The 16,813-nt window shown below is 50.5% G+C and overlaps 1 protein-coding gene across 4 annotated transcripts; it reads left to right on the plus strand.

Annotated features, from left to right (window-relative positions):
- The first annotated feature begins 41 nt into the window (after nt 1-41).
- On the plus strand, nt 42-16,813 carry CCM2L (CCM2 like scaffold protein). Of its 4 annotated transcripts, none has more exons than XM_043884458.1 (11): nt 42-148; nt 2,517-2,684; nt 4,880-4,963; nt 5,056-5,239; nt 6,071-6,540; nt 7,022-7,123; nt 9,020-9,155; nt 11,294-11,357; nt 13,749-13,878; nt 14,376-14,514; nt 15,629-16,813. In XM_043884458.1, exons 1-11 carry the CDS (start codon nt 119-121, stop codon nt 15,937-15,939), a joined length of 1,818 nt encoding a protein of 605 aa, XP_043740393.1. In that variant the 5' UTR covers nt 42-118; the 3' UTR covers nt 15,940-16,813. The 4 variants fall into 4 exon arrangements, with proteins under 4 accessions (XP_043740393.1, XP_043740394.1, XP_043740395.1 ...); XM_043884459.1 differs by having other exon boundaries at nt 5,059-5,239; XM_043884460.1 differs by lacking the exon at nt 7,022-7,123.

Here is a 16,813-nt window from a genome sequence, read left to right on the forward strand (position 1 = left end):
GGAACTCTGGGGCTGGTGGAGTTTCCGACCAGGCAGGAAAAAGAACAAAGGAACTGCGTGGGGGGAGAAGGTGGAGGGGTGGCCAGGAGGGTGGCAGGAGCGGAGGGGACGCTTCACCATGGAATATGAAGTCAAGAAAGGGAAAAAGGTAGGTGGGGGTTTGGAAAGGGCTCGGGGTAGAGAAGTGTCCCCAGAGTTAGAGAAATGAGAAGCCTGGGGGTGGGGTGATGGGCAGTGAGTGGCGTCAGGAGCACCTTTCTTCTTATTTGGAAAGACCTTCCTCTCCACCCTTGGGCAGCCAGACATTTGGGCTCAAAGTCTCTAACCAGTCTCCCTGCTCTTAGTGGCCTCTGCCATCCCAGGAAAAAACAGACGGACAGGTACCTTCCAGGAAAATCCAGCCAGCCAGATTAGTCTGGGAGATACTCCCAACCGGCTTCTCTGGTGTTCCTCAGGAAGTTTCTCAGACTGAAGGACAGACAGAAAAACGGACACCCAGCAAACCCATCCCCCTGCTCCTTGCCTCATCAGAGAGAAGGACCTCAGACAGGGCAAGTCTGTGCTATGAGGTGGCCTATCTGGGCTTGGGACACCTACCTCCTCCTCCTGCCAGGTTCTAGCTGAGCCTGCCCTCTCCCCATCTTTATACAGGGACCAGTTCTGCTCCAAAGGCCTCAGCCTGAGGGTCACTCCCCAACCCCCTAGATCTTTACTTCTTCCTGACTCTCAGAAATTTTCTAGTCTGGTTCTCTGGGCATCTCACCTGTTTGTCTTTGAGGTCCAGGAAGCCTCTGGGCTTCCAACTCCCACCCCCATCCCCACCAAGCCCTCCTCCTCCAGGAAACCAAGATTCAACTGTTTGAAAAGGCTCCCATGTGAATTATGAGGGCTCCGAAGGGAGCCAAGACATAGATGCTTGTTGCTTCTTTGTTCCTTCCTTCTACAGATATTTATTCAGTACATATTATGTGCCACGCACCACGCCTGGTGCTGGTAATGATGTACTGTGAGCAAAGTCAGACAAGGTCCCTGCTCCCTCCCTGGAGCTCACAGCCTAGTGGGGGAGACAGCTATTAATTTTTTTTTAAAGCAATTAATGTAAAATTGCACAAAAGGCTCCATATGCAGTGCTGAGAGAATGTTAAACCTTAGACTGGTCAGCCTGAGCTGATAGGTGGAAGGAAAGGGGGTAGGAAAGAGTGTTTCAGGCAGGGAAACTGTGTGCAAAGGCCCTCCATGGGAGGAAGGAATATAGCACGTAGGAAGAACTGAAAGATGGCCCTAGAACCAGAGAACAGGAGTGAGGGGCAGTGAGATGAAGCTGGAGAAGTGGGCAAGGCTGGACCATTCAGGGCCACAGACAAAACAATTACTTGCCCGGTCCACTCAGGCATACACACATACTCCCATAGATGGGATAAAGTCCTGGCTCCACAGCCAACATTTAAGCCCTCTATGACTTGTTCATCTCATCATTTGGCTACAGCGAAATGGCTATAATACATCTTCTCCAGGCTTGTGCTCATCCAGCCCTTGCAGCCCCCAAGGTTTTGCACATGCTGTGCCCTCTTCTTGGAATGCCTGTTCCCAGATTGCTTGATCTCATTCCTCAGAGCTTCCTTGTATTTAATCCAGGCTCCATGATACTGATTGTAAAACTTGAATTGGGCATCAGAATCACCTGGGGTGCTTGTTAAAACACAGATCGTGGGGGTCTCATTCCAGTTTCTGATCCAATAGGTCTGGAATGGAGCACAAGAATGTACATTTCTCTTAAATTCCCAGGAGATGCTGCTACTGCTGGTGGTGGAGACCCAGGAACTACACACTGAGAACCACTGTTCCAGATCAGTGCTCACACTTTCCTGGGAGTTTAAATTCTGTTGGGCTGGGTTGAGGCCCTAGAATTTGCTCCTTCAATCTAGATCCAGGCCATATTTATGCAGGTGCCCACTGGATTATGCTAATTAGAAATCAAGCATTTCTAATATTGAGGAAAGCACAGAAAATAGCTTAATAAATACCTATGCACCTACCATTCAGCCAAACTGGATGTTAATATTTTTCTGTACTTGACCCAGCCTGGGTAGGTTCCTACTGTCACCTGGGTGTTTATTTTTTTAAACTTTTAATTTTATACTGGGGTTAGCCAATTAACAATGTTGTGATAGTTTCAGGCGAACGGCAAAGGGACTCAGCCATACATAGACATGTATCCATTCTCCCCCAAACTCCCTCATCTGGGTATTTAGAATGAAGGTTTGGAGCCAGACTGCCCAGGATGAACTATTGGTTCTACAGCCACTAGCTGGTAACCTTACTAGCTCTCTCTGAGGCTCAGTTTCTCCATCTGTAAAATGGAAATCACAGAGGTAACCTGCCCCTCCCTGCAGTGTTTTTGTCAGAATTCAATTAGATAATACAAGTAAAAGGCTGCGTCTAAGTGCTGGTGCTGGAGAAGACCAAGTCAGTGGCTATTATTACTGCTTTTACCCCCATGCCCTTGCCCCCTCCAGGGCTTTGTGTCCCCCATCCGGAGGCTGGTGTTCCCCAAGGCTGCGCGCCGGGCAGCCTGTCGGAGCAGTGTGAGCCGCCGTCCCCTGCACTCGATGCCCCTCTATCCCCCCGACTACCTCATCGACCCTCAGATTCTGCTCTGTGACTATCTGGAGAAAGAGGTCAAGGTATGCGTGGGAAGAGAGGGGAGGGGTGGGAAGGATATGGGGACAACAGATTAGGGGGAACGTTTCCCTCAACCCTCTTAGGGTCCCTGGCTGGGTCTGAAATTTAAACTGAACAAAGATTAACTGGAGAAAAGCATGCACATTTTATTAAATTTTCACATGTACATGAGAATGTTCAGGGAGAGAATGGAAGACCCTGAGAAGTGACTAGAGCAGGAATCTTTTATACATTTTGACAAAGAAACAATAAATCTGTGAAGAATTGACAAGGCAGAGGGGTTCGGAGTAGGGGTAGTATATGGTAAAGGAGGAACAAGGTTTGTTTATACAGACTTCTCAGCCCTCAGTTCCCTGTCTCTGGTGATAAGGAGGTCTCCCTTCCTGCTGGTACTCTGAAAAGAGGGTACCTTTCACCAGGGAGACTTATCTCCTGCTTTCAGGGAAGAAGGATGATGTAGGGGAATTCTGAATGACCTTCCTCTTTCTGTCCTTTCCTCTGACTCCTTCAGCTTAAAATAGTCAATGTGCTGAGGTGCCATATTTTAGGGTGGCGTGTTCTGGACCCCATCAGGAAAGACTTTACCTCTCCTGCCCACCAGCCTATGACCAGCCTTGTTTACACAGGGGAGGCTTAGGGGAAAGAGACCTGGAGTCAACCCAGCCTTGCACGTGCATTATGCTGGGAACCCTCAGCAAGTGACCTCCATCTGCTCGGCCTCAGTGTTCCCATCTCAACATGGGGCTCAAAGTCTACCCCAAGGGCAGAGCAGATGGGAAGGTGCCCTGTGCACTGAAAAGCCAGTCCGTCTTGTGAGATTTTACTGCAGTGACATTACTGCTACTTGGATGGTGTCCAGATTAAAGGAAGCCAGTTCTGCAAGTCACAGGGACTTGGGCCAACTCAAGGGCTTTACTTCTATTTCATGCACACCATGAAGGAGCAGTGGAGAATCCTCATTACCCAGTGAAGATCGATATGGGGGTAGGAGTGTCAGATTTAGCAAAAACAGGCACCCAGTTAAATTTAAATTTTGGTAGGGGGAGGGATAAATTAGGAGTTTGAGATTAACACATACACACACTACTATATATAAAATAGATAAACAACAAGGACATATTGTATAACACAGGGAAATATAGTTGATATTTTGTAATAACCTATGATGGAAAAGAATATGAAAAAGAATATATATATTATATATGTATACAGCTGAGTCACTTGACTGTATACCTGAAGTATTGTAAATCAATTATACTTCAATAAAGTTTTTATTAAAAATTTGAATTTCAGGTAGGCAATGAGTATTTTTTCGTATTAATATATCCCCAATGTTACGTAAGACTAAAATTACTTTAAAAACAAACTAAAAAATTAGTTATTTACATGAAAACCACATTTAATTGGCATCTTGTATTTTATCTGGCAACGCTATAAATGGACAAGCTAACAATTCCACTTAAAAAACTGAGGACTGAAGCTTTATAGAGAATAAAAGAAATGGTATGATTGGTAGAATTCACTTGTAAGAACAAAACTAAAAATGATGAAAAAAGTTGATTCTTACACTTAATGACATTTAAGTGTGATAACATTAAGCTATAAGTAAGAATGAATGATTTATTTACTTATTTTTCTGTCAAAATATATGAACTTGATACAATATTCTTCCCTTCCCACTTAATTTCTGCAACAAGATCATAAAGAAGGCCAGTGACCTGTTGACACAGGTGCTTGGGGTGAACAGGAGCCACTCAGGCCAAGTGGGAAATTACAAGTGGCCTGTTCTTTCAAGCTATTACAGTGACCTTTGCTTCTGCCATAGTTAAATAACTGTATGCTCATTAAATAAGCTTATTTTAGCAAAAATAAGTTAGCAGTGAGAGTGTGGGTTCTGGTGTGTGGAGTCCAGCTCCACCCTTTTTATTATAGATAATACTGGGCAGGTTATTTATTTTGACTGTGCTTTAGTTTTCTCATCCTCAAAGTAAGGATGAATGAGTGCATAAAACTCGCAGGACTATGGCTCCTAGGATTGCTTTAATAACAGTTATTACCAAGCCATTATTATTAATTCAGATATTTCTATCTCAGTCTACCCTCACGGTGTCAGTGAGGTCAGGGTCTTCCGCGGCTTCAAGGTGACCTCTCTCTGCCCTTCTCCCACCACCCCCACCCCCTTCCCATTTCTATACAGTTCCTGGGCCACCTCACCTGGGTCACCTCCTCACTGAACCCTTCCAGCCGGGACGAGCTCCTGCAGCTGCTGGACACGGCCAGGGTGAGGCGCCGGGAGAGGGGAGGACAGGGTCTGGTCCCCTACGTTTCCCACCCGTGGCCACCGGGACTCAGGAGATCCGACCCACCCCGCAGCAGCTGAAGGAGCTGCCGCTGAAGACCACGGCGGAGCAGGACAGCATCCTGAGCCTGTCGGCCCGCTGCCTGCTGCTCACCTGGCGCGACAACGAGGAGCTTATCTTGCGTATCCCCACGCACGAGATTGCCGCCGCCTCCTACCTGCAGGACGACGCTCTGCACCTGCTGGTGCTGAAGACCGGTACGGTGGGCGGGGCCTGGCGGGGCAGGGCGGGGAGGGGAAGGGGTAGAGAACGGGCTTGACACCTAGGAATGGGCGTGGCCTGGGGCGGGAGCGGGGCCTGAGGTTGGGGAATGGGGTGATGGAAAGGCCTGACCAAACTACCCCGAGACTAGGGATAGGGCACGGCTGTTTGCAAGAAGAGGGAGCCCAGTGTTGAGGCTTGAAGGAGGGCGGCCTGACCCACCATCTCGGAAATGATGGAGAAGCCAGAATTCTGAGGCCTGAAGGCGTGATTAATGGGTACTAAAGCTCTGAGGCTAGGAGGATACCTGGGGCAAGAGGCGGAGTCTCATTTAGGGGCGGAGCCCTACACTGCGGGGCGGAGCTCGCGGCTGAGATACCAGGTGGGAGGTGTGAGACCCTGCCAAGCTAGGGGCGGGGCCTGAGGCGAGGGGCGGGGCTGAAGGGAAGCTTGGGCTCGAGGAGAGGTTCCCGAAACCAAGAACAGGGCCAGAGTTAACAGTAAAGAGGGAGGCGATAGCCTGACCACTACTCAGACCAGACGGCAGGGTCCGAGGCGAGGGGCGTCTGGATAGGGTGGGATGGGTGGGAACTGTCAGGTCAGGGGTGGAGCCTGAGGGTGGGGCGGGGTCCAAAGGCAGGGACCCGGAATGAGGCGGGGTCGGGCCTCCAGACTTCGAAGCCAGGGCTGCGACCTGAGCACAGGGGCCGGGGGACTCACTCCCAAACCCCCATCCCGCAGCGGCGGGTCAGGACCCCCAGCTGGCCTCGGGAGAGGGGGCGCTTAGCATGGATCTCCTTCTCTGACGGCCACCCGACCTCTCCTAGGTTTGGGCGTGGACCCGGTGCCAGCCGGCGTAGACGCCAGCCCCGGCGGGGCGGGGCGCGACCCGGGCCCGCCGGGCGTGGCGCCCGAGAAGCGGCGGGTGGGCACCACCGAGCGGCGCCACACCATCTGCAGCCTGGACTGGCGGATGGCGTGGGGCGGGGGCTCAGGCGCCGAGGCCCGGGCCGGGGGCGGCGGAGGCGGCGGCGGCGGCAGCCTGGAGCGCCAGCGCGCCGGGGCGCGGGCGTCGGGCAGCTGGGAGCGGCGGCAGACGTTCAGCGGCAGCTGGGAGCGGCGGCACGCCGGCGGCGGCGGCGGCGCGGGCAAGCCAGGCGGCAGCTGGGAGCGGAGGCAGGCGGGCGGCGGCGGTGGCAGCTGGGAGCGGCGCCACCCGGGCCCCAACCCGCTCGACCCGCAGGACCCCAGCCCCGACGCCTACTGCAACCTGGTCATTCTGGCTGTGGCCAACAGGGTGAGCCCGAGGGCACCCTGCGCCCCTGCACCCTGCCTCCAGGGCGCGTGTTCACCCCCCTCCCCCACCTCCCCCAGCCCTCCGGCCCCACTCCCCGAATACTCCGCCCCCACTGCCCCGTCCCCCCGCCCCTTTTCATCTCCCTCCTTTGGCCCTACTATCCAGGATTTCAGGTACTGTGTGCCCGTAAAGGCAAAAGACTTCTACCCTCCAGTTCCCGGACACCTCAAGGACACCTCCCCCTTACTTGTCCCGGAGGGATGAAAGCTCAAAATGGCCCAGACTTGATCTAATCTCTCCTCCAGCCCTCCTCCTTCCCCAAAGTCGTCAGTCTCCGCAGTACCACAGTAACAATCATGAGGACAGTAATCACCAGCACGAATTGAGTGCCCGACCTGTGCCAGACAGGAAACCAGCATTAATCATTTTGTTCTCACGTTAACCCCTAGAGGCAAATATTACCATCATTCCTATTCTACAGAGAAGGAAACAGACACAGAGGCTAAGCAACTTGTGCAAGGTCACGCAGGAAGCAGGCTGTGATTTAACACTGGGACCCAGAAGTTCAGAGCCTGTACTCTTGGTAACAATGGTCATCACCCAAAAAATAAGATTTCCTGCCATTCTTGCCCCACCCTCTATCCAGCACATTCACCCTTGCTTTTATTTATTTGACCATGTTCATTGAGTACCAGCTTCTGCTAGGCATTGGTCTAGGTGCCATGGATACAGAAATGAATAAGACATAATTAGTGTCCTCCCTTAGGGAACTCAGTGTCTAGCAGACACCTTCAAACCCTGAGACTTGTAAGCTTTTTCTCTGACCCCGGGTCTTGAACTCCCCCTGTATATAAATCCCATGTGGTGAACAAAATAGACACGGTGCCTCTTTAGAAAGAAAGGGGGATAGTAACCAGTAAACTCAGGCTATGGAGCTGACTTGAGACACTTTCTCATTTATCCTTGGCACCCAGAAAAGTGCCTGGCATATGTGTGTGTTCATGCTAAGTCGCTTCAGTCATGTCCGACTCTCTGCAACCCCATGGACTGTAGCCCACCAGGCTCCTCTGTCCATGGGATTCTCCAGGCAAAAATACTGGAGTGAGTTGCCATTTCCTAGCTGCTCAATAAATATATTGAGTAGATTGATTAGTTCGTAATACATTACAATATGTTGTGATGGGGACCAAGAAAAAAACAGGCAACTTGTAATGATAAAGAGGAAGGAGATTCATTTTTCAGAGGGAAAGTGAGTTTGTACCTTTTAAACTGAAATGTGGAAGAGAGAAGGAAGCAGCAGGGCAAAGAGCCAAGAAAGTCAATTCTAGGCATAGGTGCCAGTGTGCCCTGTTTATCCCACTATGCTGTGAGGGCTTTAGGCTTTACCCAATTCACCTCTGAGACCCCAGAACCCATCCCGGTGCCTGCCACACAGTGGAAATAAGTAATAATTTGTAGAATGAGTAAATAAATAAGGCTTGTTTTCCGGGAGTATCTGAGCCTCTGGCCTCCAATCTGTGGCATCATGGTCCCAAGAAGGGTACAGGAGTTAAGAGTCAAAAAACCTGCGTGCCAGTATTAACCAAAGCCATGAGCCTGCTATGTGAGCCTAGGTGAGTCACTTATCCACTCTCATAAAATAAGGATCCCCTCTTCTCTGTCCATTTGATAGGGTTATTATAAGGATCAACCCTGGTTTAATGACAGTTTCACTCCCTCATCCCAAAATGCCTGTCCTGAGGTTACATTTTAATTTACACCCTGGGCTGACTTTTTCAGAAGCACAAAATAAGAAACGACTTCATGAAGATGGACTCTTCATTAGTTGTCTTTCTGTATCTCTTACTTAAATAGGTAAATCAAAGAGGCAAATTCCTCTTCAAATTTGCCATCTCAAAAAAATCTTATCCAAGAACCTAAATGCCTTCCTTCTATCAGGGACTGAAGCTTATATATTCATCCTCCTTCCATTTTTGCCCTGGGTGCCAGGAAGCTCACATCTAACTATGGCACAGTAACTATGTTGAGCCTAACATTTTCATACCTTTAATTCTTCCTCCTCTTACTAGGTATTAGGAGACCAGGGTTCTAGTCCTGGCTAATCACTTTATGTCTCTGGGCTTCAGCTTCCTACATGTAAACTTAATTGAATTTAGCATAAGCATGCTAATGTTTAATTTAGCATAAGCTTCAGGAAGGCCCATAATTCTCCCATAAATTGGGGGTACATGTGTGTACTTTTCAGAGCACAAGAGTTACAGTTGTCACGGGATTCTATAAAGACCAGTAAGTGGCTATTTCTTTAAAAGCCACCCAGAGCATGGCTATATAATTTTGATGGGAAATGACCTCATAGTGGATCTAAAGTCACCCATAGTTGCGTGTGTGCCCCGTGTGCCTGCTCACACTGCGTTTTCAGGAAGCAGGGGCATCCTGATCACGGAAGAAGGACTGAGCTCTATCCTCCTCTCTGGACAAGGATGCTGCCGAGGAGTCCTGCGCCCTCATCTGTCAAGTCTTCCAGATCATCTACGGGGACCAGAGCATTGAGTGTGTGGACCGGGCCGGCTACCACTACACATCCACTCCTGAACGGCCGTGGCTCTGTAGCCGCAGTGAGTATTCCGATTCCTGGCCAACCTTCCTGTGAATCATCCCGAAAGGCCAGAGGAGGTGGGGGTCAGGGGCCGGGTGGGGGGTGATATGTCCCAAGACTGGGGCCAACAAAAGCCTTTAGGGGTCCTGACTTCTACAGCAATTACAGTGTACCCCCAATATATAGCTAAAATAAAATGCCCAATTTCATAATGACCTCAAGCCTAGCTTTATAATAAGCCCTTTAGAGGTGAACTGTCTCTCCTTTTGTATTTTGGTGTTCCAGGGGCATTGTCTGTTTACTGAGCCATCTAGCCCTACTAGGACTCTAGGTCAAAACCAAGATTTCAAGACTGGTCCTTGAATGCTGTCAAGGGCTGGAATGAAAATGAAACCAATAGAGATTTGTTGAGCACCAGCTATGTGCCAAGCACAGACCCAATGTGCCACACGTTTTGTAATCCTCATAACAACCTCATGTGTCCTGTTTGCCACTGTGTCCCCTGTTCCTAGCGGAGGACCAGGGGCAGACACTCAAGTCGTATTTTCTGAATAGATGAAAGAACTGTCTGAGGCTTATGAACCCAGTTTTAACAGATGAGGCTATTAAGGCTCAGAGTGGTCAATAAATGTCTCAAGGTCACACAGCTGGCAAATGACAGAGTCAGGATTCAAACCCAAGTGCACCTGATTCTAAAGCTTCCATCTGCAGCAGCTTCACTCTCCATGCTGCCTTCAAGGCCCCAAAGTGAACTTCCTCAGCCACAGCCCTCTCAGGGTGGTCCCTGTTTGCATAGCTCCAGCAACAGGGAGTGGGCTCTTTCCTCTTGGAAGCACTCCCCTCTGTGGGAACTGTGGTTATTGAGACTCTGAGAAAGTTCATCGACTCTCCCAGGGATGATGGACAAATAAATAATTCAACAAATATTTCTTGAACACCTGAGTGTCGGCTCCTGCTAATTGCCAGGATGCACTGGTGACTAAAATCAGACATGGTCCTCCCTTGGAGGCTTGCATTGCTGAAATCGGCTGACAGTAATTAAATAGTTACGCAAGGACTTCCCTGGTGGTTCAATGGCTAGGACTTTATGCTCCCGATCCAGGGGTTCCGGTTCAATCCCTGGCCAGAGAACTAGATCCCACATGTTGCAACCAAAATTTCGCATGCTTTAACTAAAGATCCTGTGTGCCACAAGGAAGACCCGGTGTACACAAATAAATAAATAAAAATAATTCTTTTGGCCACACTGGTCTTTACTGCTGCTTGTGGGCCTTCTCTAGTTGCAGCAAGCGGGGGCTACTCTCTAGCTGTGGTGCACACGCTTCTCATTGTGATGGCGTCTCTTGTTGCAGAGCACAGGCTTCAAGGTGCGTGGTCGTAGTGGCCCCCACAGCATGTGGAATCTTGCCAGACCAGGGATCGAACCAATGTCCCTTGTATTGGCAGGTGGATTTCCAACCACTGGACTATCAGGGAAATCCTGTTTTTGTTTTTGGTTTTTTTTTTTTAAGAAAAAGAACCTACTTTAAAGGAAATAGTTACACAAGTAAAATGCAACCACATACTCTAGTATGAACATGTATAATGAGAAACCAGCCTAACCTGGAAAGTCAGGGGAGTGTCCTGAGGAAGTGCCACTGAGTGAGTCAAGATGGGCAGGGGGAGGCCAGTACCTGGATTCACTGAGACGACAGGGTCAGGTACAGAGCAAGTTCTCTGTCCCTGGTGCTCTTATCTCCTCATGGTTTTGACCTCCTTCCCCTCAAAAGTCTTTTCTCTCTCTCTCTCTCAAACATATATGGCTTACAGCCCCTACTGCAACTGTTCCCTGGCTTGCTCTCCCCAAGGCCCCCATGAATGAGTAGGCAGGACGGTGGTGTTGTCCCAACCTTGGGGAAGGTGAGGGCCAGGAGGAAGAGGTAGGTTGGCCAAGGTTGTCTCTGGGTTGGTGGTGGGGGCAGGAATCCTGGTCAGAATCTTCCAGTGGCTGCCCGTTTCACTCAATGTAAGCTAACTCCTGTACGATTACTTACAAGGCCATCCTCGCTCCAGCTGCCGTCTTCACTCCAGGGTGGGGCTGAGCTTGGGGCCTCGGGGAGCCAGGGATATTGGTCCCTGCTTTGCCTCCTCTGACCACCCTCTGTCTGCTGCCCCCAGGTGAGAGCTGCCGCACTGACGGGACCTATGCCTACGACGCTGACTTCAGCTGCTGCAGCTCCTTGTGAGTACTGCCCTGGCCAGGGGCCCCACTCTGGTCCCTTCTGTCCCTGCACGAGCTGGGCTGCTCCTCTGGGCACTCTTGGGGCCCTGTGGGCAAGAGAGGCTGGGGGAAAGTGACTCCACTTTGATTTGTGCTGAGATACTGGGCTCTGAGCCTGAGGCTCTGGTGAGCTGATAGAATCTGAACCCCTGAGAGACAGGGCAGCCAGAACCCAAAACTAGGTCCACAGGACCCTGCCACTCTTCCCCAGTCATCCAGACACTCACTGGCCTGCAGAGGTCAAAATCACAACTAATGCCAAAAAATCATTTTGGCTTCATGGAATAGAAAACTCTAAAAAAGAGCCACTTAAACAAGAGTTTCCTCCCCCTCCCCATCTCTCTTACATAAAGTAGACCAGGAGTTCACGGCCTTGTGGTCATCAAGAGCCCAGACGTATCTTTCCAGCCTCCCTAACACTTGCTTCCATCCCCCAAATCACCTCATGGGCCAAAATAATGGTTATAACTCCAACCATCACAGCAGGTCTTTAATTCTTGGCTAAAATTTCCACCTGATGGCTTCTGCTTACATCTTGTCAGCCAGCACGTGGTCTCATGGGCACAACTAGCTATAAGCAGGACTGGAAAACATAGGGTTTTTAAAAAAGTCTCAGTGGGGAACATTGTCCAGGCTTCCATTTTGGGTGACCAACCACCCCAGTTTGCTCAGGATTTAGGGGTTCCCCGGTTCATGGAATTTTCAGTACTAAAACTAGGGAAGTCCCAGGGAAAGTGAGACATGTTGGTCACCATAATTCTGTTGCTAAAGCCTTTGGCTGGACAAGGGGAAGTCTCTGCTGGTGATATATGCCTACACTGCCCCCCCCCATTTAGCAGCAACATATTTGCCTAATAGTGTGTACCCTTAGGCCAGTCCTTAAACAATCTGCTGTATGCTAGAGAGACAACAATCATGATAATGAGTAACTTTTGAACTTGCTATGTGCCAAGGACTATTTTATAATGCAATTCATTTTAAAAATCAACATAGTAACATTATAGTAACTACTGTTTATTTATTGCTTAGTCCATAACTCTAATGCCTCTATTTCTCACAATGACACCAATTTTTACCATCCCATTTTATAACTAGAGAAATTGAAAAATAGAGAAGTTAAGTAACTTGACACAAGGTCAAGAAGCTAGTAAGTTATTGGCCTGGGGTTTGAACCCAAGTAGGCTTAGAGTCCACACTAAGCTTACACTGCTTCTATGGAGCTAATCATTGATGATGGTTCTGGAACAACGTAGAGACCAGGAGGCAGAGCCCAAGGCTGACTTTTATTTAAACAATATTTATTGAGTACCTACCCTGTACCTACCCATGACACAGAGGCTTTTCTGATGCCCCCACCAAATGTCCTCTCTAACCACTCTGTCCCTCACACCCTCTGTCGCAGCCACAGTGGCCTCCTGGGTGCTCCTCAGACTCGCCACGTGGATCCTGCCTCAGCATCCCTGTGTGCTATGCTGTGTGCTAGGGATACAGGGGGAGCAAGGCAAGAGTGAGACCTGTGCTCGGCACATAGTAGGTACTCAGCAAACAGAGAAAATCAAGGTCCCTGCTCCTGCATGCTTTGCAAGTGTGGCAAAGAGACAACGAAATCATTATTTAGTAGCAATAAGCATCAACATTAAGAAACACTACTGAGAATCTCAGAGTGGCTACAAAAACCCTGCCTCACCTGGGGAGTCAGGAGGGCCTCTCCAAGGTGACGACACTTGAACTGAGACCTGATGGATAAAAGGGGGAAGAGCACTCCAGGTAGAGGGAACAGCAGGTGCAAGGATGCTGAGGCAGGATCTGCTTGGCGAGGCTGAGGAGCAGCCAGGAGGCCACTGAGGCTGTGACAGATGATGTGAGGGACAGAGTGACTAGAAAGGACATTTGGCGGGGGCATTGGAAAGGCCTCCGTGTTGTGGGTAGACTTACAGACTTTGTGATCATATTGGACAGAGGGTCTAACCCAGTCGGGAAGGATCAGGGAGAACTCTCCCAAGGAGGTGACTTTTAAAATCCAATGATGAGGAAGAGTTAGCCGAGCAAACAACAGGGAAAGAGAGGCATTCCAGGCCAAGGTAATAGCATGTGCAAAGGCCCAGAGGTGAGGAGGTACTTGGAGTATCAGAAAAGCACGAAGACAAGGTGGCCTGAGCCTAAGCAGCAAGGGTGAGACAAGGCTTGAGAGGTGGTGCAGGGCCAGATCACAGGAGACCTCGAGGGCCAAAATGGGGTCCAGGAGGAGGGCTCAGTCCCAGGGCATGGGTGGCTGTCCCCTCCCACCTTCAGCCTACCACATGGAGAGGAGCTGGAGAGGGGGAATGAGGCCCCTTCCCTCTGTTCCTACAGCAACAGCTCCCAGGACACGTTTGAAGCCTGTTACAGCGGCACGTCCACACCTTCTTTCCATGGCTCCCACTGCAGCAGCAGCGACCACAGCGGCCTGGGCCTCGAGCAGTTACAGGATTACATGGTCACGGTGAGCTGGGGCAGGCAGGGTGGCCAGGTATTTCAGGAATCATGAACAATCCTGGGCATAACTGAAGTGTAAGACCTCAGAAGTCAAGGCAGGGTATGATGTTCAGAGAGTAAATGGAGTCAGCCATGAAAGACCTTAACGAATGTCAGCTAGCAGTGAGTGCTGTCTTTATACCAGGCACTGTTCTGAGCACCTATAATGTATGATCTCCTTTCATCTTTCAACAACCCAAGAGGGAAGTGCTGTCATTATTCTCACTTTGCGGATGAGGAAAGCAAGGGTTAAGGAGGTTATCATCTGCTCATGATCACAGAGCTGGTCAGTAAAGGAGCCAGAATTTGAAATTAGGCAGCTTGAGTCCACATCTCACTCTTCGATGCAGCCCAAGGGGTCTGGATGTCCCCCAGGAGGGCAGCTTTTCAGAGGAGGGCTGGGCCGGATACACCCAGCTCTGGGTCTTTTAGGCAGGGGAGTAATTTCAAATGGTGCACCCACAGTTGCGGACTAAGCTGGGGCCCCCAGAGATCCAGCAGTTTGCGCTGCTGCTTCGGGAGTACCGGCTGGGGCTGCCCATCCAGGACTACTGCGCAGGCCTGCTGAAGCTCTACGGAGACCGGCGCAAGTTCCTTCTGCTCGGTGAGCCCCCTGCCCAGGCTGGGAGTGTTCACTCTTTACCCTTCGGCCTCCCATAAAGCCAGCATCACGAGATCCATGAGACAAACAAGGAGACCAAAGTGCAGAGAGAGAAAGGGACTTGTCTGCAGTCACAGAGCTGGGAAAGAGAACACACGTGTAACCATTTCACCTTCACAGCACAGCTGGGAGAGGGGATGACGCTTCCCATTTTACCCCATGAGGCGTCTGAAGTTCAGAGAGGCTAAGGAACTTGTCCAAGGCCATAGAACTAGTGAAGAGGGCTAATGATAACAGAAAGAGGAATGATAATCCTTTTTTTTTTTAAGTTTTTATTCAATTTGTTACAATATTGCTTCTCTTTTATGTTTTGGTTTTGTTGGTCCTGAGGCATGTGTGATATTAGCTTCCAGACCAGGAATTGAATTTGCACCCCCTCCTCGATTGGAAGACCAAGCCTTAACCACTGGACCACCAGGGAAGTCCCAGGAATGATCATCTTAATAAGCTAGCATGTATTTGACAGTTAACCATGTGCCAAAGGATCATCTAGTTGAAGGCCCTCAGTTCTGAGAGTTGAAACTATGACTTGCCTCCATTTTGCAGATGAGAAAACTGAGGCTTAGAAAAGCAAAGTACATAAGTCATAAAGCTAGTAAGTAGTGACAGAAGTAAAACTGAAGTCAAATGGGCTGCTCAGTGTGTGCTAAGAACCTTATTTAATCCTCACAGCCTGAGAGAACAGGTGCAATTACCTCCGTTTTACAGGTGAGGACAGTAAGGCTCAGAATACTTATTGAGGCTACTTATTGAGTCCATGGGGTCGCAAAGAGTGGGACACAACTGAGCGACTAAGCACAGCACAGCACATAACGAATAAATAGAAATATAACCATCGAAATAATGATGATAAGAAGAATAAGCTAACATGCAGTGAGCATTTAAATGTGTGCAGGGCACTGTACCATTATTCTCCAGCTCAGAGAGTCAAGGAGTTGTGCAAAGCCACACAGCCGGCGAGTGGCAGGGCGGGCATCTGACCCTCCAGCGAAGGTGATCCCTCGGTGGGAGGGGAAGGGCCGACCCCGAGGAATCACCCTGGTCCTCTGACCTGCAGGGATGAGGCCCTTCATCCCGGACCAGGACATCGGTTACTTCGAAGGCTTCCTGGAAGGCGTGGGCATCCGCGAGGGCGGCATCCTCACCGACAGCTTCGGCCGCATCAAGCGCAGCATGAGCTCCACGTCGGCGTCTGCGGTGCGCAGCTACGACGGCGCCCAGCGGCCGGAGGCGCAGGCCTTCCACCGGCTGCTGACAGACATAACGCACGACATCGAGGCGCTGGCCCCCGACGATGACGAAAGCACGGACGAAGAGACCCGGGACTCCCCGGGCGGGGTCGACGCGGCCGAAGACAACTACCTGTAGCCTATGCCGCCCTCCATGCAGAGAGCGGGCAAGGGGTGGCCCCGCACCCCCGCCTCTGAGTCTCACGCTCCCTTGTCTGTGCTACTCCATCCCCAGGATCCCCTCCCCAGAACCCAACCTGGGGCTCCACGCTCCGGGCCCGGGGGCGGGGGGCGGGAGATCGGAGGTCTGTCCCTACCGGGCCCCCCAGCTCTGGTCCCTGCAGTACCGAGAATGTCCTGCAGGGGACGGGACTCTAACCGGGGCTCAGCAGCTCCCTCTGCCGGCCGAGGTGGGCGGAGAACTTCTCTTGAGGGTTCGGCCTCTGGACACTCGAGACTCCGCAACTTTCTGGAGGCCAAGCGAGGGGTGGAGAGTGTGCTCCACCTGCTGGCCGGTTGAGAAAAGAATTCCCCGAGCCTGAAGACCTCTTTTCCTATCTTACAGTTTGAGAAACTGAGGTTCAAAAGAAGAAACTGGAGGGAGTCTCCTGATTCCCCTTAGATATTACCTCACGCTGGCCATACTAAATCATGCAGAGGGTCTTTCTGAAGCTCTAAGAGTCAGGGTCTCCCCTTTGCAGATGGACTTAGATCTTTAGATCTAATAGAGGTTTCTTTCTACCAAGAGTCGACCCAGAGGTGCATGATCTGGGTCCCAGCCCTGACCCTAAGGCTCTGAACGAGTTGCTTGTTCAGATCTTGCAATTGGAGCGGGACAGGCTAGGCTCCCTGTCTGATAGGTGTCCGAGCCTCTCCATCTCTCCCATTTTCTCTTCTGACCAGGAAGTCGGCCCCACCCACCTCACAAGGGGGTCATAGGGATTACTGACGGTCAAGACCTTAGTGCTAGGTCTAACACATGATAAGTGTTCAATAAATGCTGTTCCCTTCCA

The sequence above is a fragment of the Cervus elaphus genome, chromosome 23 (genome assembly GCF_910594005.1).
Source record: "Cervus elaphus chromosome 23, mCerEla1.1, whole genome shotgun sequence".
NCBI classification, from domain to species: domain Eukaryota; kingdom Metazoa; phylum Chordata; class Mammalia; order Artiodactyla; family Cervidae; genus Cervus; species Cervus elaphus.